This window comes from Dasypus novemcinctus, chromosome 10 (genome assembly GCF_030445035.2).
Source record: "Dasypus novemcinctus isolate mDasNov1 chromosome 10, mDasNov1.1.hap2, whole genome shotgun sequence".
NCBI lineage: Eukaryota > Metazoa > Chordata > Mammalia > Cingulata > Dasypodidae > Dasypus > Dasypus novemcinctus.
Window position 1 is genome coordinate 101,628,755 of NC_080682.1, and position 24,289 is coordinate 101,653,043.

General features: G+C 47.2%; 2 protein-coding genes across 6 annotated transcripts in view; both read right to left on the minus strand.

Moving 5' to 3' along the window:
* RRM1 (ribonucleotide reductase catalytic subunit M1) overlaps nt 1-5,266 on the minus strand; it is a 47,032-nt gene extending 41,766 nt beyond the window's left edge. The window contains exon 1 of the mRNA XM_058305831.2: nt 4,801-5,266. Coding sequence (XP_058161814.1) covers nt 4,801-4,819 — 19 coding nt within the window. The 5' untranslated portion in view covers nt 4,820-5,266. The remainder of the gene's footprint in view (nt 1-4,800) is intronic.
* A 1,350-nt stretch (nt 5,267-6,616) lies between these two features.
* STIM1 (stromal interaction molecule 1) overlaps nt 6,617-24,289 on the minus strand; it is a 266,771-nt gene continuing 249,098 nt past the window's right edge. Inside the window, exons 8-14 of one of the 5 annotated variants that reach the window (XM_058305832.2) lie at nt 17,251-17,418; nt 16,635-16,735; nt 16,144-16,379; nt 14,878-14,970; nt 12,949-13,015; nt 10,773-10,809; nt 8,406-8,566 (exon numbers count right to left, since the gene is read on the minus strand). In XM_058305832.2, coding sequence (XP_058161815.1) covers nt 8,522-8,566; nt 10,773-10,809; nt 12,949-13,015; nt 14,878-14,970; nt 16,144-16,379; nt 16,635-16,735; nt 17,251-17,418 — 747 coding nt within the window. In that variant the 3' untranslated portion in view covers nt 8,406-8,521. Of the gene's footprint in view, nt 8,567-10,772; nt 10,810-12,630; nt 13,016-14,877; nt 14,971-16,143; nt 16,380-16,634; nt 16,736-17,250; nt 17,419-24,289 lie in introns of all 5 variants that reach the window. The other 4 variants (XM_012518882.4, XM_012518879.4, XM_004476725.4 and 1 more) reach the window with 4 other exon arrangements.

Genomic DNA, 24,289 nt, shown 5'->3' on the forward strand with positions numbered 1-24,289 from the left:
ATCTTTACATAGCTTTGTTCTTAGTATTAATATTATTCAGGGGAAGCAGACTTGGCCCAGTGGTTGGGGCGTCCGTCTACCACATGGGAGGTCCGCATTCAAACCCCGGGCCTCCTTGACCCGTGTAGAGCTGGCTCACGTGCAGTGCTGATGCGCACAAGGAGTGCCCTGCCACGCAGGGGTGTCCCTGCGTAGGGGAGCCCCACGCGCAAGGAGTGCGCCCAGTAAGGAGAGTCAACCAGCGCCAAAGAAAGTGCAGCCTGCCCAGGAACGGTGCGGCACACATGGAGAGCTGACACAACAAGATGACGCAACGAAAAGAAACACAGATTCCCGTGCCGCTGACAACAACAGAAGCGGACAAAGCAGCAGCAGAAATAGACACAGAGAACAGACAAACTACAAACTGGGGGGGAGGGGGGAGGAGAAATAAAAATAAATATATATATTATTCAGGACTCAGCTCAAGGCAGCTCCTCAGAGAAGGCGTCCCTGACTACCAAATCCAAAATTAGCCTCAGTCATTCTTTATTACATCACCATTTTACTAGCATCATCTCACTAATCACTATGTGAAATTAGCTGATTCTTATATATAGCTACTTGGTTTTTTTGTGTACACTTACAAGTCCCACTCACAGTAGAATGTAAACTCCACAGAAGAAGGATCTAGCCTGCCTTCTTCACTGTTGAATCTCCGAAACCTAAAACAGTTCCTTGTACACAGCAGGAGCTGAATAATTGAATAAATGGGCTCCTGTAGCCTGTCTTTTACCTATCAGAGTATTATATTTTAATTAAAATTATTTTATCTATCTTTTCCAATTGATTGTATGATCCTTAAAAGCAGGAACTATTAATACATCTGCCTACTCACCACTATAATCCCAGTGCCCAGCATAGTATCCAGCACATAGTTGTAAAAGAATAAAGTGGGGCTATGAACAGCATTAGGAAGGAAAGGTGGAAGGGAGGGAGAAAAGATCTGGAATAGAAGACATTATCAGAATGCAAATGGGGGAAGAGGACTTGGCCCAATGGATAGGGCGTCTGCCTACCACATGGGAGGTCCACAGTTCAAACCCCAGGCCTCCTTGACCTGTGTGGAGCTGGCCCATGCGCAGTGCTGATGCGCGCAAGGAGTGCCCTGCCATGCAGGGGTATCCCCCGCTTAGGGGAGCCCCACGCGCAGGGAGTGCACCCCGTTAAGGAGAGCCGCCCAGCACGAAAGAAAGTGCAGCCTGCCCAGGAATGGTGCGGCACATGGAGAGCTGACACAGCAGACGCAACAAAAAGAAACAGATTTCCGGTGCCGCTGATAAGGATAGAAGTGGTGAGAGAACACACAGCGAATGGACAAAGAGAACAGACAATTGGGGGGGGGGGAGGGGAGAGAAATAAAGAAAGAAAGAATGCAAATGGATGCTTTGGAAGGTATTATTTCATGAACTTTTGTTTTAGTTTTATATATCTATGCATAAACATGTGGGGGTCCTCAGTCAAGACATAAAATTTATTTTCTTACTCTGGATTTCAGACCAAAGTTTTGAAAACACTATACTAAATTCCAAGGCCCAGGTTACTATTCAGTCAGCTACTCTGTCATTTATTGCAACAGTTCTCAATGTTTATTTTTTTTAACCTTAATCTCCTTGAGGGATGATAGTTTCCCATTAGGAAAAATAATTCAAGATACCAGATGAGAAAAACTCACCTACTATTCCCTTCTGTTATCTAACAATTTTCACATGGATTCTTCCTACATCCCTACCAACTTTAAGTTCTTTGCAGTTGGAGCTGCCTTCTCTATAATTTCCCTCATATTACTTAGCAAGACACCAGCACATTCAATAAGTACTTGGAGGCTGAGTACATTAAAATTATCAAAAACCATAGGAATTAGTCTGTCACTATACTGACATGCCAAAAATAAAAGCAAAAACAAAACAAACAAAAAAATTTAAGCACCTTAAAAAGCAAAACTGAAAGGAATAAATCTAAGTATAATTTTGTGTATTAACAGCTCTGCTGAACCAAAACATAATAGAAGTTGAACACTACACTGGCAGGAGCCAGGCAGTGAACCATCTGGATCAAATTATGTTCTCTGAATGGTGAGAAACAAAGTAAGCCCTGCCTTTCAAAGCTTGATATAGGTAAGGCTTTTGAAACTACAGTATTTCAAAATAGACTCAAAAGTTTAAAAATTCAACATAGGTGTTACATACTCCAGTAATCTAATTTCACAAGTTTTCATTTCATCTTTGTTACAGACTTATGTAAGACCATCCTCAAATCTCTCCCATATTCCTTTCTAAAGGTCTAAAAACTAGATGCTTATCTTTCAGTCATAGGAATGTACCAGTAAAGATGCACTATGTATTTTATTTTGGCCTTTGATCTCATCAGTTAAAACCCAAAGAAATTCAGAGAATGGTTTTCTCAGGACACTAAAAACAGAAAGAGCTGCCACTGTCTACCTCTTTTTATCTCTTCACTGTAGTTAAACCAAACTAGACACAACCTACTCATCATTTCCTACATGTTGACATAATTATTCTTCTTTTTTTTTTCTTTTAAAGATTTATTTATTTATTTCTCTCCCCTTCCCCCACCAACCCCAGTTGTCTGTTCTCTGTGTCTATTTGCTGCGTCTTCTTTGTCTGCTTCTGTTGCTGTCAGTGGCACGGGAATCTGTGTTTCTTTTTGTTGTGTCATCTTTTTGTGTCAGCTCTCCGTGTGGGCGGCACCATTCCTGGGCAGGCTGCACTTTCTTTCGCACTGGGCAGCTCTCCTCCAAGGGTGCACTCCCTGTGCGTGCGGCTCCCCCACACGGGGGACACCCCTGCGTGGCATGGCACTCCTTACATGCATCAGCAGTGCGCATGGGCCAGCTCCACACGGGTCAAGGAGGCCTGGGGTCTGAACCGCGGACCTCCCACGTGGCAGACAGAAGCCCTAACCACTGGGCCAAGTCCGATGCCCTCACTTATTCTTTGCGCATCTATTTATAGCAGATCCTGTATTAAATGTAGGCAGAAAAGTCTGCGTTTAAATGCTCACGGACTAATGAACTATGGCAGTTTGACATTAATTTATGAATTCCAAAAAGAGATACTGTTTATGTTTGTAAACTGGTCTGTTCTGCCAGGCATGATACCCTTTGATTGTATTAAATTCAAAGATTTTATGTTTACTTGAGTATGTTAAGATTAGGGCTTTGATGAGACCACATCATTAGGGCATGGAGGGTTGAGTCCCTGCTCCCTTGGTGGGCTATATAAATGGACACTCACACAATGAGAACACAGAAGATACACAGGAATAGAAAAAGCTCCACAGTTATGGCAGAGGAGAGAACTTGATCCTGGGGCCCCAGAGAGAAATGAGCCATTCATCCAAAAGTTTGGAGCTGAAGAGAGCAGAGCAGCTAAGAAGGCCCAGAAAAAAACGAGCCCTCTAGCCTACAGCTTAGATTGGAAGAAGCAGGGACCACGGAGTCCTGAGAGAAAGGAAGGCTGAACCCTCGCAGGCATCACCCACCATCTTGCATCAACATGTGGCAACAGACTTTGGTGAGGAAGTACCTCTTATGGTACCTCGAGATGGACTCATCAGGGCCTTGTAACTGTAAATTTTTATCCCAAATAAATACCCTTTATAATAAAAAGCCAACAGATTTCTGGTACTTTGCATCAGCACCCTTTTGGCTGATGAATATATGGACAAAGGAGAAATAGTCAGTTAACCAGTATTTAATGAATGACTACAATTTTGAAATAACGTCATTGCTTCAACAGAGGGAAGTCAATTCAATTCAAAACTTGTTCATACCTGTGTCATATGGTTCTGTGTTATAAGTGAGCAATGCTCTTGATTCTTCAACTTGATTAAACCTTTTCCTAAGGCAGGGACTCTCTCCTCTTATAATCTCACAGAGCCAAGTAAGGGACTGGGCACAGAGAAGGTGCTCAGCAAGTTCAATGGGAAATAACTGTTAAGAAAGAGTACAAGCTCCTGGCTCTTCAGTTCCCATGCTGTCAGATGTCTTGGCCAACCTTCTGATTCAATGTCTCTTCTCTGGGGGAAGAAGGGGAGTCTACTCCTGGGGTAAATGGCAACACAATCTCTCACAAAAGGCAAACTCCAGGGAGCCTGTCTGTGTCAGAGATCTTCTTTTTTCACCCCACACACCTACCTGTACCCAAGCAGAAAGCTCAGTTAATTGCCTGGTACCCGCGCAGGGTACAGAGTCTCTTCTTTTCTAGCTCCCTCCAGGGTCTGGACCAGCTCACCAATCCCAGAGTTTTCAAATAAACCTTTCAGGTAAAACTGTTGTCAGCTAAGGTTCAAACCCTAACCCTGGCCTCACTACTAATTAACTGCGTGACTTTGGGCCAGTCACCTAACTTCTGTAGGAGCTTCAGTTTCTTCATTTGTAACCTGGAGCTAATAATTAATTACTACCTTCGAGCTTGAGATGAGTAATCTCGGCAAGGTGCTCAGGGCATACAGCAACCACTCGATAGAGGGTAGGTGTTATTTACTTGGAATGTGGCAGGGGGGCAGAACTGAGGGGGTGCAGACTGAAAACCCGAAGGGAGGATGGGGAGCACAGGGACGGAAGACAGAAGGCCGAGCAGCCTGACCGGGCGGGAAGAGGAGGCAAGGGCGGGAAGAGGCGGCAAGGGCGGGAAGCGGCTGCGGCGGGCTACTGTGCGTAACGACTTGGGAGGCTGCAGCCCGCGTCCCCTTCTTCCTTTATCTTATCACCCCATCGCCCCCTCCCCGACTCCTCACCTCGCTTGATCACATGCATTGCGGCTAGTGGCTGGAGAGCTGAGAGACTCGAGTCGGGACTGCAGCGCTGAGGCACCGGCGGGATCGCAAAATTGGCAGAATGCGAAGGTTCGGGATCCAGAGGCTGCTGGACAGGAGCTCAGCGCCTGCAGGGACTGGAGCTGGGGTCAGACAGCACTTTCCTCACCCGAGAATTTAGGACAATCCGTATCACCTTCCCGCTCCCGCCACCCGTGACGCACAAAGCGGCGGGACGGAGCTCGAATGACGCTGCTCGACGTTGCCAACGCCCGGGGTCAGGTGGGCGGAACTTGCCGAAAATCAGCCTCGCCTAGTCGCCGCCACGTTGAGTATGGGCAGGGCCCTGGAGACAGCGCCTCGTCCCCGGCCTCATTGAAAGCGGGCATGCCCCATAGGAGCGCTGTTCTCCCACCGCCATGTTGTGTGTGGGCAAAGGCGGATCCGCTGTGCGCCGGGGCCCCTGACGTAACACGCAGAGCCGGCCGGGCCTGGCCCCGCAGCGCGAACGGTGCTAGTCAAGGGGGGTTAAAGTATTTGGGAAGTAACTACCAAAGCTCAAGCATCCAAAGCACTTTTTCTTATTTTAGTGACGATCACGTTATGATAATCCGACTGCAAGCGCTGGCCTAGGGTCCACAGCCGGAGGCAGCTGGGAGCCCCAGGGCTATTAGGCAGGGCAGAAGCCTGGCCTTGAAGAGGGTTGCAAGAGTCTTGTTAAAACTAAAGTCGTTTGGATTTCATCCTGATGGGAAAGTTTTAAGCATTTTGGGACCATGACCCATTTGCTTTGCTTTTAGAGCTCTCCAGTAAAGACAGAGTCAGCAAATGTGGTTGTCATCTTTTGGAGGTAGAATAGACAGGACTTGGAGACTGTCTGAATGTGGGGAATTAAGACCAATGAAAACCCTAATATGTAAGGCTGATGTACAAGTTTCTGACTTGGGCTATACAAACTCATCTTTATGAAATCCCAGCTGTGGTCTTCCCTCCCTAAAACCTTTCACTGGTTGCTCACTTCTGTTCAGATGCGACCCGAGATCCATGTGAAGTAGTATTTTTTTAAGATTTTTAAATTTTATCTCCCTTCCGCCTCTCCCCCCAGTTGTCTGCACTGTGTCCATTTGCTGTTATGTTCTTCTGTGTCCGCTTGGACTCTTGTCAGCGGCACCAGAACCTGCGTCTGTTTTTGTTCCACCATCTTGCTGCCTCAGCTCTCCGTGTGTGTGGCACCACTCCTGGGCAGACTGCACTTATTTCGCGCTGGGCAGCTCTCCTTATGGGGTGCACTCCTTGTGCTTGGGGCTCCCCTACATGGGGGACACCCCTGCATGGCACAGCACTCCTTGCATGTGTCAGCACTGCATGTGGGCCAGCTCACAACATGGGTCAGGAGGCCCTGGGTTTGAACCCTGGACCTCCCATGTGGTAGGCAGACATTCTATCAGGTGAGCCAAATCCACTTCCCTAAAGTAGTTCTATTAAAAGTCATAGGAGGTAAAGCTGTTAGATAGTAGGACTCAAGATGACCCAGAGATAAGGTTGCCAAATGTAACAAAAATAATAAGTATATCCCAAATACTGCACCGGACATAATTATACTTTTTAAAAATTCATTATTTATCTGGAATTCTAATGTAACTGGGCATCCTATATTTGGTAACCCTACCAAGAGAGCTTTCGGGTATGTGCATTCAAGTTTCATTTTCTCTTGGCAGAGATGGAAGAGTGTCTTCATCCCCATATGCTCTGCCATGGAGAGTACAGAAAACACAATAAGAGTCAAAGCCAGCAAAGGTTAAAATCTCTTACATGCTTTATTGGACTTCAAGAGTCTTATGAAATGACACAGAAAAACCCATGTGAGGGGGTTCAGGTGGTACAAGGCAGTCTGCAGCCTAGCACCCTCCTAAGACCAGCCCCAGTTGCCCCTACCTCAGGCCCAATATAGGATCCCAGGATAGAGGCATAGCAAGGAATAGGGCAGAGGGAAAATACCTTTACAGCCATAGCAAAAACAGGTAAGGGAGGGAGTTGTCTAGAGGCTGGAAAGGGGGCAGGGGAAGTGGTAATACAGCCACCTTCATCTACACCATCTTCCTCAGCCACCCGTTCTCCAAACTGGCTGTGTCCTTCTTGAGCCTCGGGCCCAGGTTATGCAGTAACATGACAACGGGGTCTGACAAGGGGAGTATGGGGTGCAGGCACTTGGGAAATTGAGGAATTTTTTTTTTTCACTTTTAAACTGTTCTGTCTTTTGGTTCAAATGCCACAACATCCTTGCCCAACATCTCCAGGGCCCCCATTGGAGCCCTGTATCATGGCTGTGGCTCCCACGGCCAGGGGAGCCAATTGTCCTGAGCCTAGGAGTATTGATGGTTGGGGAGCATTTGGGCAGCACCTCTTAGAGAAAATCACTCCAGCAGTGTGGGGAGCACGGGAAAGAGGGTGGCAGGTGGGGGTGGGGGAAGAGAGGAAAGATGATTGCTTCATAGCCCATAGGTCTGTCACCTACTCATCTTCCAAATGAGAGAGGTTTCTCCCAATCCATCCCCTAGCCTGGCCTCTTTTTAAAACTCTCTGGTGACTTGTTCTTTGGGAATTAGTTTCACAACCTAATTTCCCAAGTACCCCTGGAGGCCTTGGTGAGCTCCAGGCTGAGGTTCTCTCTGGCCCACCACACTCACAAATAATAAACCCAAAGATTATGACCTAGGCCCCAGTCTTGGCAAACAGAACCATTGTGGGTGGGGGGTGGAATGGATCTGAGGCACAGGTGTCAAAAGTTACTCCTCCTATCTTCCCTGCAGCTGCTAAGAGAAGTTGGGGAATGGGGGACGAGGGGACGGGGGGACGGGGGGCTAAAAGCAGGAAACAGAGAGAAACAATAAACCAAACCTCAAAATTGGGAAAGTAGAGTCAGAAGCTGGACCTCAGAGTTGGAGCTGGGAGATGAGGGGGCAAAGAGAGAGCTGCAACTAAGACATGCACTGAACTGGAGAGGGAGTGACAGCAGCAGCCCATGGTTGGAAGGAAGACAAGGCAGGCAGGCCATGGTGATCAGTTAATAAATAATATTGAAAGACCCAACGGGTATGTACAGTGCCCAGGCCCTGGGTCAGACCCTCCCATGCCCCATTCTAGGGGCTAGGTATCCTGGAGGTGAAGGGGGTAGGGGAGGCAGAAGACTTGGAAGGACAAGCTGTCCCACCACTGCCACCCCCATCCTGCCTACTTCTTAAGAGGCTTCTTAAAGATTTTGAGGGGAAACTTCTTCCGGCCTGGGCTGGAGTCTGTCTCCTCGCTGATGGAGCCATTATCCTCCTCAGCCATGGCCTTCTTGCCAGCCAGGTGGGGAATGCGAGTATTTCGGCTAGCCTGCAGGGCTCGGTTGTCCCCAGGTGGGGATGGTGTATCTGGGTCTGGGGAACTGAGGCTGTAAGAATGGGAAGAATCCAGAGGTGGAGAGCCACTAGCTGGGGCTGAAGGGCTTAGCTCAATCAGGCTGTGGGCTTTGTCTAGCCCATGGTTCAGTGCCAGGAGTGCCTTCTTGGCCAGGGCAGGGCTGTCAGGCAGTTTCTCCACCAGGGACCCTGGGTGGACCCCCTCAATCAGCCGGTGGCTGCCATTGGAAGTCATGGCATTGAGAGCCTCGTCTGCAGCACGGACCATCTGAGGAGGCTTGGGGGCCACACGCTGGCGGTCACTCATGTGGAGGGAGGAGTCCGAATCGGAATGGGTCAAATCCCTGAAAGACACAGGACAGAAAGGAAGGAAGGGACAAATACAGGATAGGGGAGAGGGGCGAAATGGAAGAGGGGAATAACATGAGAAGATAAGGACAGGGTAGGAAAATGTGATGGAGAGAGTTGCAGGAAAAAGAAAATAGGATGAACAGGCAGGCAGGAAGGAGAGTTGTCAGGAAGAAGGAAGTCAAGTGGGCAAGTGGTAAAGGATGAGAGAGGAAAGAGGAATAGAGAACGGGGATAGATTGGAGAAGAGACAGAGCGAGGAGAGCAGAATTGGGGAGGAAGTAGGTAGAAATAAGGACCAAGGAGAGAAAGGGAAAAGTGACGGGAAAGAAAAGACAGACAAGAAACAATAACAAATGTCATTATACCATCATCTGCCCAGCAAAGGACATTCCAATGCCTGTGCCCCACCCCTCCTGGATGCCCACGCCCTAAATTGTTGCAGTCATAGACTTGAATCCCAAAGGTATTACCTCCATAAAATCTTCTCCTCCTCAGAGCTGGCTCACATTCTTAGGACTTAACCCTAAGCTAACACAGAACCTGCATATTGCTCTGAGCTACCATTTCCCATACCTTCCTCCCCCACCTGCTCCTGTCACTTAGGACATAGCCAGTTCTGGGTCAGGTCACAAGGAACGGGGCACATGCAATCAGTGGGCCTGACCCAGACTGGGGAGGAGAAGGTTAGGACAGCCTTGCAAACAACCCCTCAGCACCCCAAAAGACAGGATTTAAAGGGGGTCACGGAAGAAAGTGTTCCAAGAGTTCAAACAGCAGTCTGTGGTATCAGCAGGAAAGGTGCCATCTCTTTCAGAGCTCTTTTGTGGGAGAACATAGGGAGGTGTAGAAAGACAGGACATTGGCCTTTAAGGGACAGTAGTTCAGTGGAGTTCTGGACTACAAATTATAAGGTCTGATTCTATTTCCTTCTCTGCTTGAGGCTTGCTGTGTGACCTTGGACAAGACATCTAACCGTGCTCGTTCTCAATTTTGGCCAAATGAAGATAATACCAATTCAATTATCTTGCAAGACTGTTTGGTGAATTAAATATGTTGCCAAAGCACTTGGAAATGTAAAAAATACTGTGGGAATGAAGATGATGAGCCAAGTGAAGCTGAAAGGCCCATATCGGGGCCAAGCACAGGGGCTTCTTTGCAAGGCTGAGTTATAGGGACATGTCACACAGCACACTGGATGTACACACACAGAGGCTGGTCCAGGAAGTCAAGACCTTTTAAGGTGTTGGCTGTTCCTAATAAGGCCATGAACCAATTCCAGATGCCACCCCTCCTGCCACTTCAGACAGAAGGGAGGATATGGGAATCCCCTGGCCAATCTCTGAACCCTCCTTCTGCTCTTCCAGAGGCCTAAGTACCCATGGCAGAGGCAAAGGAGAGGGCTAAGGGAAATGTTTTAACATCCGAGTCAGGAAGCCAAAGGGAAAGAGTCATCAATGGGAGAGGAGAGCACCACAGGACCTGGAAAGAGGGAGGCTGAGGGTCAGAAGTTAGAGAGGGCACGTCCCAGAAATGGGCAAAAGCAGGGGGGTTAGCTCACAGCTATTGCAAGTTTAATTCTCAGTAGGAAATAACAAAGCAGCCACCTCATGGTTCAGTACTTTCCTGGAGGACAGCAGTGAAAACTATTCCAGCTCCAGCCTCCACTCTAAAAACACTTTCAGCCACTTATTTCAGTGTTTACCAATACTCAGTCTCATACTTGGTTTCAGGCATCTGACATTGTCACTTCTACCAAAATCTGTCATTTCTCTGAGCCTCAAGATGATCCTTCTCTGTAGCCTGCCTCTTCCACACATACATGAAGCATTGAGCAAGATGCCAGGGAAGTTCTGGGGAACAACTACACTGGAAAAAGGGTCTCTTTAAGCTATGAAAGTGAGGATCCCAGGAGCCTATCGTTTTAATGCCAAAGAAGAGAGGTCAAGAGGTTGGGACACTCCCAGCCTCACTCCGCTGTCCTGCAGCCTCATTTGATCCTCACTCTCATCCCACCATGCCTCTCTCATTAACTAGAAGCTGAGACTTCCAAGACAAGAGAAGAACCTGGGTAGAGGTAGGAGGGAAAAGCCCACTAGGGCAGGCTCACCTTCCCTCCTTGAATCTTTGAGAGCATTCAGGTCAAAGGTGTCCCTCCCCAAAGGCTGGGCTGCCTTGGGCTCCCATCCCCAAGCTACTAACCTTACCAGAGAGCCTGTTAGCCTTTAGAGATGATCCTCTGGTGCATGGTACAAAAGAAAATTAAGTAGTGAACAGGCCAGGTGGATGCAGGTACCTCCCCACCCTTCTCCCCATTACCCTCAGTTTAGGCCTTGGAGCCTGAGATTCACAGTATCCCCTAGTGCCCTCAACTCAATACAGTCCTCTCCATCTGCAGTGGGAGGGGCAATCTCCCTGCCTAGGTTTTTGGATGAAAATGAGAATGACAATGAAGATGAGCAGCCCTGCTGAGTGATGATCCTGATAAAGGCAGTCTCCTTGTGGAAGAGAAAGGAACAGCCTTCAAGGATAACTATCAAGAGACTCAAGGGGCCAAGCTAGAAAGATTGGTATCCAAGGTGAGGCAGTACCAAAAGGAGGTAACAGGGAAAATAGGCTGCAGTTCAGAGGCCAAGACCGGGCCATGGTCACAACTTCAGAGAAGAAAGATCCTTCTGGGGAGAAGGACTTTCTGAGTTTGTTCCAGGCAAGGTCAAGGCTACTAATTCTGACTGCAGTCTAGCATTTTGAAGTGTTAGTGAAAAAGTCCCTGCAGCTGCCAGACAAAGAAGCTACAGGAGAAAGCCTTTTACTACTTCTTTTGCTATCACTTATTGGGACCCTGTGGAAGCATAAAAATGTCCCAACAGATTGTCCTGGAATGGGAGGCCAAGTTCTAATCTGTGCTCTGCTCCCAATTAGCTGTGGAACCCGGGGAAAATCACTTAGCCTTTCAGAACCTTAAATTCCTTCTCTGAAAATGAGTATTTTAATGCCTGCCCTACCTATAAACTTTCCTTGTCCAAAATCCCCAAACCTTTTTCCTCTCTTCTGTTCCCTAACTCCATGAAGGCCATTACATCTATTTAATCACCCAAGCTAAACACATGGGTGTTATACTAGATTCCTCCCTCTCCTTGACCCCCCACAGCTAGTTACCAAATTCTCTCTTTTCCATCCCAAGACACCATTATCTCCCCTAGTGGTCTACTGCAACGGCTTCCAAATTCCTGAGTCTCTCCTTCCATTCCTTCTTTTATGAAGGTCACTGAAATGTTATTTCTGAAATGCAAATCTGATCAATTCACTTTATTTTAGAAAGTTTTTTGTGATGCTCCATCTACCAAAAGCCCCCAGCCTTTCAGGATCCTTCATCATTCTAGCCTCATCTGCTGCCCCTTCTCAACGCATACCCAATGTTCTAGCCACAGATGTACCACATTTTCTTGATCCTCCATGCCTCTGCAAATAACATTTCCTCTGCCTAGAACCCTCTTCCTCCCTTCCCTGCACAGGGAGCATTCGCACAAGCATCATCTCTTTTGTGAAGCGTTCCACTCCAGGTACACACTATTAGTCACTCTCTGCTCAACACCCCCACGTCACTTGTCAAATTGTTCCGTATTTATATATCTGCACCTCTCCCAGACCAGAGGGTGGTTCTTGATGGCTGGGATTATATCTTCTCATCTGTGAAACCCCATGCTCAGCACGGAGTCTGGCATAGAGTAGGTATAAATACATGTTTATAAAAAAGTAAAGGAAATGAGGGCCCTACTGAGATAACTGCAAGTGCATAGTTTAAGCAAAAGTGCTATAGGACCGTGAGGGAGGGGAGTTGTTACTCATTTTTAGAGCAGAAAACTCTGATAGAGAAGGGAAGAAAAGTGCAGGGAGTCAGGCTGACCTTAAGAAAGAGTCCCAGAGCTGGAAAAGGGCAGGACTGCCCACTGCACATACACCCTCAGCTCACCAAGCAGCAGCCAGCAGGCAAAGGCCAAGGCAAAGGCAGCAGGAAGGGAAGGAAGGGAAGGAGAAGCACAAGAGAGACAGCTGATACCCCAAGCTCTCTGAATGCCCAGGCATCACAGCAGTGCTCTCAGAATGGGGCAGGTCAGGGTAGGGCTCCATCTGGAGGAAATAGGAAGTGCGGTGGTGGTAATAAACAGGGTGGACATGGACGGTGGTGATGGTGGTGGTGGTGGTGGTGGTAGCGGTGGTGGCAGTGGTGGAGGAAGAGCAGGAGGAAGAAGCAGAGGCAGATGGAGGACTGGTCCCGTGGCCTTCAGAACTGAAAGACTGTCCAGATGAGAGGCTGCGCATTCGCCGCAGAGATACCCGGCTTGTCAAGAAGTGGCCAGCCTCGCCCTCTACCAACCTCTGAGATCCCAGGCCATGCTGTGGCTCCGTCAGGCGCTGCCGGACACTGCTCTGCAGGGTGGGAGCTGCAAGGAGAGTAAATAGAGTGTGAGAAAGGGCCAGCCCAGTTCAGGCTGGCAGGCAAGCAGGGCTGGCCAAGGAGCAATGCCTGCTGAAGACCACTCTGGGCCTTTGGGGCCCAATTTGGAGAATGGGCACCTCCTCCCAGAAGCCTCCCACCAGGAGTCCTGAAAGGAAGGGGAAGGTGAAGAGGAGGTGCCCGGGTCAGTTTCAGTAGCAATTCCAATTGAAGGAGACCAAAGGCCAATGTTACCATAAAGGGAGGTGGCAAGGCAGTTAGCAGGACACAGGCAGGGCAGGGTAGGACAGGGGCTTGGGGCTTGGGGCAAGGTCCGGGGGAGCACTAAGAGCCAGCCTTTTTAGAAAATCAACCTCAGGAAATAATTCCCAGCTTAGACAAGGATTTTTACACAAACATGTTCATCACGTCATTATTAATAATTATAAATAGTCTGATGACATTATCTCACAATCTATAACAATTGTTCCACAACAATGTGGTAGAGGGCAGTTGTATGGGAATTCCATACATATTCATGATTGTTTCATAATTTCCCAAACACTCTAGTAAAAATATATTTTAGGAAAAATAATAATAATTACATGAAAACAAACATAAAGGTGGGAGAATGATAATACATCCAGTTGCTGGAAGACTTCAGAGCAATTAAAAATGAGGCTCATGAAAAGATTTTCAGAACATGGAAAAAATGCCTATTAAAATGCTCAATGACCAAAAAGAAAAACAGCGAAAATGAAACAAAGCAAAACAAAACAAAACAAAAAAGGATACAAAATCTGGAGCTTTGGAGTAGAAAAGACTAGAGCTTAAAACCGAGCCTTTCTACTTTCTAGCTGTAACTTACTTCCCCATTCTGAGCCTATTTCCTAATTTATAAAATCCTGCAGAGGATTCAAGAAAATGTCTTTAAAGTACCTGACACAGTTCACGGCATTTAATAGTAGTGACTATTATTATTTTGATCACATTTTTAAGTCACAGAAAAAAGAAAGAGAAGGGTACCCAAGTATGGTGGGTGTATGGATACCTTCTCTTCTGCTCATATTTACTTTCCTTTACTTTCCAAATTTCCTCCAACAAACATGTAAACAAGAAAGAGCCAGCTTTTGGATCAGTGCTGCGCATCGGGCTCTTGGAAGGTGTTGGCCACCATGCCCAGCGAAGGGGTGCACAGACACCAGGGACGGCAGGGGTGGACGAGAGCACCCCCCCCCCCCCGTGGGCTCACTCCCAGCTCCAGCTGGAAAGAGAATTCAGACCTTTGTTCTTTCTCCCCTACCCTGACAGAAGGGCCACTCTGCCCTCTCCCTACAGATGGAAGAAAGGACCAGGTAACACAGGGAGCAGGAGCCTTTGAAAGGCCACCAGGGAGAGAGCAAGTTCCATGGTGATGGAGAGTTGCAGAGGCAGGGCTGGTGACTTTCAAGACATGAAAGGGAGGCTGAAGGAGAAGACAAAGGAGGGATAAGGTAAGGAAGAGGGAAAAAGTAGAGGGAACCTAGGAGGAAAGGAGAGAAACATGGGGAAGAAGGGGGGGAGGGTGATCTTTGCTTTCCTTCTTCCATCCCAGCCCTGCTGGAAGAAGGAATACCAGGACATCTGCCTAGCAGGGCTGAAGCAAGAAGCCTAAGCCTTCCATCACCATGGGTGCTCTCTCTCCAGCCCTCAGCTGAGCAGGCTGATTCTTCTCACCCCCGAACCTCTCCCGGCAGTTAATAGGGATAGTGCTGCAGGAATAGAGGGAGCAGGCAGGAGCATGAGGCAGGCAGGAGGACACGTGGGGTACGAGTGTTGGTTTAGTCCCAAAAATTGGAAAAACAAAAGCCCCAAAGGGGCTCCTCAAACCCGGGTATTTCCAGAGGGACTGATCATCCGAGCCGGCGGATGTAGAGCAGAGAGAGCGGTCACTGAACCTACGCCCCATCAGCCAGGCAGCATCTACGGTCCAACAGCCAGGCCAAAAGAAGAGAATCTGATTTATAGAGGGCTTCAGCCTGCCCATCAGTAGGGTAAGGGAAAGGTCTGGGGAAGGGTGGGGGAGTAGTTCAAAGCTAATGAAGATCCCTCCCAACCTGGAGAACATAGGAGCCTTCAGATCAGTAAACCAGGCCCAATTTCTACCTGTTACTAATGACCTTGTTGGGTCTTTGGCTAAAAAGACCTGACAAGATAGCATATCAGGGAAACAAAGAGGCTCAGCTAGGGGCACGGTATAATTAAAGAAACTTTTTTTTTCCCCAAAAAAATCCTGTCTGGATCTGAAATCCAGCCTGAATAAAGAATCTGGCTTTCTGAAAGTGCAGCCTTTCTGCACTAAGTGCAGCTTAACCCAGCTCCAGCTTTCTGCCATCCCCTCTGCCCAGGACAACAGCTTTTCCTAAAGGCCTTTTCTCTTTGCCTACAACAGGCTCTCATTCAAATACAACTTCCACTGTGGGTCAGCAGAAGTTTCATCTTTCATTGAAGAAGTCCCAGGGGGCCCTGTCCCTTTCAGCTCTGTTCTACTCAATCCTCATCACCCTCGGTGGAGAGAAGGGAGAGGGAAGGCCCACAACAGAGGATGGGGAGCCCCGAGGGGTCGGGTGGAAAGCCAGGCTTGTACAAGAGTGCCCTCCTGGACAAGACGGCCTCTCTAGCCTGGGCGACTTAGGGCTGGTGCACTGGGAGGGACTATTACTTCATGGGGCCTCACACAAAAAGGCAGAGAAAAAGAGCAACCATTCCACCCATCTACTTTAGCAATTAAGAATAAAGAGCACAAAATGAAAACCAATCAATGTAATAAATAATCAAAACAGATGCCATTTTTACATTATGAACCACTAAAAGAGATGGGAGAAGAAGAGATAAAGATAAAAACAGAGTAATGAGAGACACACATCACACATATAACACAATAGACACGAAGGGATAGAGCATACAGCAAGGAAAAACTACAAAGGAAAAAGAAACATCCTGATACAAAGTGTGCTTTATTAACCAAGGACATGAGATGAACTATCTTCTACGATATCTGCGCCCATATGCTGTTTAATTACAGCAGAGGCCAAGGACTTCTCGGCATGTGTATCAAAGGCTCCTTCCCTCATCCCCACCCAAGAGGTCACCTACACTGCATGGACAAGGGTGACACAATCTCCTCATCCATGTCATCCACGTCGTCAGTCATGATGAAGTGGGCAGGGTTGGGGCGGGTGCTGCCCATCCAGCTGGGGTCTATGTTGAGGGCAGCCACGAGTGAGTGGATGCCCGGGTTGTTGACAATCTGGAAGCCACAGAGGATCTCAATCTGCTGCCAACGGTGCAGGCGCTCCCGCAGGGCTGCTGTCACCTCACTCAGTGCTTGCCTGAAGACAGATGAAAGAGAATTGCAGGTCTGGGCTGAGTGTGAGGCCTTTTTTCAGAGAAACAAGTTGTGGGAGATGCAGGAAAATAAGAAACACACAAAAAAATCATAAACTTAAGAGCAATGTGGGACAAGGCAGGAGCCCAGAGCATCTCTCTACCAGTGAAAAGCAGAATTGGGATTGGAGACCCTGCATACCCTCAAGCTCAAAGGATGGTGTAGACATAGGCAGGGCTGGGCGGCTGGTACTACTTACTTAGCCGTTAGGATTTTGTGATCCACATCATCCAGAGAAGAGCTGTGGGCCACATGGAAGGTGCCAAAGAGTGTGTTTCTCTTCTTTTTTATCTTCTCAGCCTGAAAAGATGAGGCCCCCAGCTTTAAAGAAAGCAGGTATTAGAGGTCGGCAGAAATGAGCAGTGCCTTCCTGCGGTGGCCTCTCCCTCTTCCTAGCACAGCTTAGGCTGCACAAGGTAAGAGGAAGAGGAGGAGGAGAGAAAGGGAAAAGGAAGGCAAAGGAAAAGAACAGGAGGTCAGTGGCGGGGAGAGAAAGACAAGAGAAGAAAGGAGAGAAGCGGCAAAAGGGTCTCCTGATAGCACCCTAGCCCCAGCAGGACCTCTGCCTCCTCTCAGCAGATGCCAAGTATTCCCACTCTCTCATTCCTTCCTCCAGAAGCTGGAGGACACTCAGGAGCTGCACATTAGAAAAAGAAACAGAACCCAGCATCAGGATGTCAGTATCTTTTTCCTGATATAGCTAGACACTTGAGGCGTTCCGTGGAGGGACAGGGAGAGGCAGAGAGGAGGGAGAAGGGCAGGAGGAAGACAAGGAGAGAAGAGGGAAGAAGGAGGGCAGCAGGAGGGCATCTCACCCCCTCCTTGGCCACCAGCAGCTGCTTCTCGGCATTCTGCTTCTTAATGTTGTAGTACTGCACCTCGACTTCGTGTGTCAGCTGCAGCCACTTCTGAAGGGCCTCTGGAGCATACCATGAGCTGTGTGACTCAAGCTCCTTCTCCGCCTTCCTCAAAGCCTCCCGAACCTGAACAGCCAAGAAATTTTGTGAGTCCATTTACTACCTCTATGACCCTCTCCAACACTTCTATATGATGCTTCAGAATTCAGAGTTTTTATCTCCTATTTCATGTGTACTCTCTCAGGAAGGAGGAAGGACAAGGATTATTCTCTGTATTTTAAACATAAGGAAACAAGCTCAGAGAAGGAAAGTAACATACTCAAGGTCACAGTTAATAGCATCAACCAGAACTCAAAGTGAGATCTTTTGGCTCCCAGACTAGGGGTCTCTTCTCCCATCATACCAGCTGCCTCTCCTGATCATGCATGCAAGCTCAGCAATTTTCCCTGTTCTTCTGGGGCAAATTCAGCTCAGTAAATCTTCTTTCTGGGAATTCTTTCATGCTTAGTTCTCAAGACATCACAATGTGGCAGAAAAAGTCTGGAAATCGAGTTCTTGTCCCTAGCCTGCCACTCAACCAGCTGGATGACCTGTGCTTCCTATAGCAGATCTAAATTCAGTGTGAGAAAAGATTTTCTCCCATGCAAATCCAAACCAAAAGTGAAGAGAGAGGGGTGTCCCAATCACGGGAGCCATATGAAGACCTCATGCCCCAGGGACCTTGGAGATGATTGCTATTGCAGAACAAGATTGTCCTGCAAGCTCTCCAAAGTCTTGCCTAACCCAGAGACTCTGTCTTATGGTTCTCTCATTGAGAACTGCAGGCAGAATTTGAAGAGCACTCTCTACAAGGTCCAAAGACAATAATTGCCCACAGAGGCCAAGACATGGAAGGACCAACGCAGAAAGTGAAAAAAGTGAAACAGTCACATTCAAGTGTCAAAGACCTGAAAGTATAGGCAGGCATTGTAGACAAGAATCCTTGCCATCTCACTCAAGCTACCACCTCAACACCACCTAGTCACTGACCTTCAGTTGGTCAGAATTCCAAAGAAGAGGGATTGAGAACAGTCTTCTTAGCCCCAACATCAACCAATGGGGCAAGTACCCCACAGGAGATCTAAGGTCCTTTGCACAGCCTAAGACAAACTTGGAGGGCTTTAGCTAAAAACAGAACACCCGTATTCCTTCGAGGGCCAATAAGAGGGCCAATATTCACTTGGATTTTATTCCTTGAAAAGAAACTACAAAGGTGCCAATCCCTGACTTTGTAGTCTTTAAATGAAGAATAGATACCTTAGAGCCTAATCCATCAAATTATTATGATCAAGTTCTACATTAAAGGTGCTTAAAGGAATGGGATAAACTAAGAAGGGAAGGATTGATAGAGAAGAGGAAAAAAGGGAGTAAGTAGAGGAAAAGTCTGACACAAAAGGGCTGGCCTAACAGGTTCAAACACTGGTTGTTTAATGAGAGAAACAACTACAAAATAGGGGGAGATGGGAGGTGGAGACAGAGACAATCACATAAGTAATGAAAGACCAAAGGAGAAGAACACAACAGATTAGGGCTGGGTCACAGTTCACTAGTCCTATTCTTTTAATCTATGTCTGTGGTCCTTTAAAAATACTGGGAGCTGGACCCTGAGCAGAGATTAATTTTCTTGGGTGTTGGCCTGAGCATCAAAAAAATTTTAAAGCTTTCTAAGAGATTTTAATATGCCACCAAAGAACCACTGATCTAATGTTCTAAAATGTTATCACCTGACTTTTACTTCCCATTAGAATGCAGAGAGTCATGACAAAGGAACAGTTCTGCTTCACACATCTGGAAAAAGCTGCGTACATTATGAAAATCATATTTGCAAGGACATCAGAGAGCTGAAGAAGAAACAGGGAGTAGGTCTGCAGTTCTCTGTGATCCATGTGTTCCCAAGATACTGCAGAGCATCTGTGAGGTAAATAATTGTTTCCATAAATAATAAGACATTATTTACCTTTTCACTCCCATCCTCTCATATCTGAACTGTGGAGTTCTCCAGAGGCTACATGATGAGTGATATCACAAAACTTAATGTAGACACTAATATAAGAACCCAGCTGTCCATTAGGCCAGACATTAAAGAGATTTGCAAAAAGTCACACTTCTCGTTGAATTGTTTCTATTTTAGAAAATGTGGTGTTTTTTTAATTTTTAAAATTTATTTCTCTCCCCTTCTACCCCCACCCCCACATTGTTGGCTCTCTGTGTCCATTCACAGTGTGTTCTTCTGTGTCCGCTTATATTCTTGTCAGCAGCACCAGGATTCTGTGTCTCTTTTTGTTGCATCACCTTGCTGCATCAGCTCACCATGTGTGCAGCGCCACTCTTGGGCAGGCTGCACTTTTTTGCATGGGGCGGCTCTCCTTGCAGGGCGCACTACTTGCACATGGGGCTCCCCTATGCGGGGACACCCCTGCATGGCATGGCACTCCTTGCACACATCAGCGCTGAGCGTGGGCCAGCTCACCACACGGGTTTGAAGCCTGGACCTCCTATAAGGTTGGCAGATGCTCTATCAGTTGAGCCAAATCCACTTCCCAAAATGTGGTTGATTTTTTCATAAAAATATATTATTATTTATGCTAACATACAATAGGTTTAATATAGTTATTTTAAGTGGATTACTGAATATTTGAAATTTTCCCCTGGTTTTAACTTCTAATAGGATAAAAATCAACATACAGCACCCTAAAAACAAATGTTCTTTTAAGTACTAAACAATTTTTAAGAGTAAAGGGGTCCTGTAAACAACAAGTCTGAGAACCACTGGACTAGATTAACTTAAAATCCAAGAGGGAAAAGCCTTTCTAAGGTGAACTGACAACTGCCAGCCAATTTTCCCCTTGGAGGCATTTGACAATTCTGGGTGAGGATTGAAAATTGGGCTTTGTCCAGGCAGAAGGACCTCACTGGGGGAAAGAGAAACCAGGCAAGCTTTTGGTGATAGAATGGGACTAGTATGGCAAACTGGAAATTAAGGATTCCCAAACATATCCAGTTTCCTTTCATATATCCTTTTATAGTGCGTTACTGAGATTTGGGGCTATGGAGGAGACTAGGTAGTTGGCCAAAAGTCAGAATAAAACTTCTACAATTTCATTGTGCTTAGGAGACAACATATTGCAAAAGAAGGAAGGGACCTGCCTCTAAATTTTAAAACTATAAGGAGTAGGAGGCTAAAGAGCTAAGTTCAAAACCTCCCAGTGGCAGAACTATATCTCTCATAGAACTGAGAAGAAAGAAATCCACTAGCTTCCATTAAAAAGTCAGGGAGGGAAACACCTGAGAAATAGGAGCAGATGAAAGATAAACTGTTCAACCCAGTTCAACACAGCTCAGCCTCTGATTGGCTTGAAGTGATTAGCTCCTCACCATACATACCTAACACAGGAAACAGGGAACCCTGTGTTTGATGGAAGAGAAAATCATCTGGAGGCTCTGTTAATTTTTATATACATTGTCAAACCCTCAAATACAAATGAAGTAGTAGACATGAGAAGAGACAGGAAAATATACCTAATAATCAAGAGGAAAAATAAGTGGTCCCATAGATGATCAAGATATTAGAATCAGGCAGCGGACTTGGCCCAGTGGTTAGGGCGTCCACCTACCACATGGGAGGTTCGCGGTTCAAACCGCAGGCCTCCTTGACCCGTGTGCAGCTGGCCCATGCGCAGTGCTTGAGGTGAGGAGCCCCCACTTCTCTAGACAGGGGGCTCGGGGTGGGGAGGCGCAGGCGTGAGAGGACGCACAGTGACTCGAAGGACAACTGCGGAGACGAGGCGGATGGCGCAGGTCTACTTTATTGAGGAAGTACAAGCAGTTTTATAGAGCATGAAGAGAGGGGATTGGTGGAGGGTGATTGGGTTCTGATAGGCTAGATTAGCTGTTGTTACCTTATAAGGGCATAGAAGCAGAACTCGTCTACTAGGCTGGTCAGTAGTTACTAGGGAGAGCTTAAATTTGAGAGGGCTGAGCTGGATAGCTCGCTGACAGGTGGAAGAGAGCAGGCGTGTCTTTACGAGGTAGGAGGCCCTGAGATTGGCCCAGACGGAGGTGGTGTGAGGGGGCTTGCGTGAGTTTCCCCTGCGGGGAGGCGTAGGTGCATACCTCGTCCCGAGGGGCCAACCAAGGGAGGCGTATTTCGTGCCTCAGACCTCGGAGGCGGCCAGTTCTGAGAGCCAAACTTTTGCATGCTTGCCCTCAATTCCCCCTTTGTTTTCTTTTAAGGCTAGGGTGGAGATAGCCAGAACTCGCTGGTTCTGCTTTAACGCGGTTAGGGAGGTAAAGACACGTCTGAACACTATGAGAAGAATAACAGCTATTAGGAAAAGGATACCATAGAAAATGAGATTGGCAGGGTTGAAAAATTTGGTGAACTTATTGAGTAGCTGACTGAGGAGGCTAATAGTAAATTCGGGGACAACGAGATCATTAAAGGTTTCTATGTCATGCTGCAGAGAGAGGGTAAGTAAGAGAGCGTCTGGGGGGGGAGTAAGAGAAACAGTGAGAGTTATCGATGTGGGTACGAAGGTGGGGTTGCATGGTAGCTGTAGAGAGCAGTTGTTGGGGGAAAACAAGGCTCTGCGGGGAAAGGAAAAGGAGTCCAGGAGGATGACGGACTGCTGCCCAGACCTCCATGGCCTGGCCTGTAGAGGCGAGCGAGAGCATAGCAAGCAGCAGGGCAACGAGGTTAGAGGGCTTCGTTGGGCCGGTGGCTCTGGCTCTCCTATACAGGCGGATCAGGGCGGTGATGTCTGGAGCTTCATCCGACATGTTGAGGTGTTGTATCTGGTGTTGGAGAGCTCGCATCCGCCGGCGGTCCCTCCGGGACGGCTTCCATGGACCCTGACTGGGTCGGTTTGGTCTCTCCAGTTGCTGGGCGGACATTCCTTCCAGGGATCCAGATGGGCTGTGGGACGTTATCTGGAAAAATACAAGCAAACCCTCGTCCTTGGGTTAGAAGGGGGCTGGGTCCCTGCCAGTTGTTGGATTCTGGGTTCTTCCAATATACGAGGGGAAGAGGAGTAGATATTATAGAGGGCCCCCAATGCTTATGCATTGGCGAGAGGCCATTCTTGTCAAATGTCATCAAATTTAAGTGTATTAGGCATGAAGTTAATAGTTCATCTGGTGTAGCTTGGGGCTGTATACCCCTCTCTTTTTCAATGAGAACCTTTAAGCGATGGTGCGTATTTTCTACTATGGCTTGACCTTGTGGATTGTATGGGATGCCAAAATGGTGTGTGATGTTGTACATTCTGATAAAATTTTGGAACTCTCTGCTAGTATAGGCAGGGCCATTCTCTGTTTTTAGGTCCCAAGGCACTCCCATGAACAGGATGGCTTGTCGCAGTGCCTTTATGCAGTGCCTAGCCTTTTCACTGGCCAAGGCTGCCGCATAAGTTAAATGAGAATAAGTATCTATGATGACATGTACATATTTTAGCCTAGCAAAAATAGGGATGTGGGTGACATCCATTTGCCAGCATGCGTTGGGCTTCAGGCCCCGGGGGTTAACCCCTTGAGGTTGTAGGGGTCCCAATGGTAAGAATGGTGCGCAGGTTTTGCAAAGGCGCACTAGGTGTTTGCATGTGTCTAAAGGTACGTCAGGGAGTAAGTGCTTTAAGGACACAGCTGAAAAATGAAAGCACGCGTGCAGATTTTTTGTCTGACTGATGGGATCAATGGTCAATTGTTGCATTAGGAGTGCCGAGACTAAAGAGTTCTACATTGTACCTTTGCCTACACAAAGTGACAAGGTCTGATGCCAAGGATATAAAGGCCTGTATTAGTGGCAGGAGCTTTGGAATGCGAGATTTAGACAAATGCACCCAAAGAAGAGGCCCATTTTGCATAACACTCCCGTTGGGGTGCCTAGGGTTTTGAGGACTAGAGCTAAGATTGGTTCCTCAGGGTTATATCTATTGATAACTGCTTTCGACAAAGCCTGGGACACTTTTTCTATGGCTTGTTTGGCAGCCGGGGTGATTTTAATCTTTTTATGAATTATATTGGAAGGGTGTCCAGGTGTTTTAAGCAGCTGGAAAAGGGGGTCAAGGTCTTGTGTAGTGATAGGGATGGAAGTTCTAATCCAATTGATATGTCCACAAAGCTGTTGCAGCTCGGTAAGAGTGAGAACTTCCAGAGTCTCGAGTTGGGGTGATATGGGGTTTATATGGGAGGTTATTCGGTATCCAAGAAATGTGAATGGGGCTACCTTTTATACCTTTTCTTCTTTGATGGTTAGGTTTATTTGTTGGAGGTTTAATTTTAATTGGTTTAGCCCTTCGATTAGCATTTCTTCTTCACTATGAGCGATGAGGCTGTCATCCATATAGTGGATGACGTAATATGAGGATCTAAGAGGTTCAATGGCCTGATTGACATAATTTTGGCACATTGCTGGACTGTTTCTCATACCTTACGGTAACACGGTCCATTGATATCTAGCATTAGCCCCTTGATGATTGGGCAGTGGAACCGTGAAGGCGAACTTTTCGCGGTCATTAGGATGCAGTGGTATGGAGAAGAAACAGTCTTTGATGTCAATAATAAGTATGTGGTATTTTTTGGGAATAGCTGACGGGTGAGGTAGCCCCGGTTGCGGGGAACCCATTGGTTTTATATGCTTATTTATCTCGCGTAGGTCATGGAGGAATCAGTATGCCTGTTTGTCTTTTTTTGAGATTAGTTTTTTCCATGAAAATGGAAAGATACGTTACCTTTCGGAGCAGAAGAGGGGGAAAGTGCCTGGGGTAGGGAGGAAGGAAGCAGGAGGGAAAGAAAGATACAGCCCCAAGCTACACCAGATGAACTATTAACTTCATGCCTAATACACTTAAATTTGATGACATTTGACAAGAATGGCCTCTCGCCAATGCATAAGCATTGGGGGCCCTCTATAATATCTACTCCTCTTCCCCTCGTATATTGGAAGAACCCAGAATCCAAC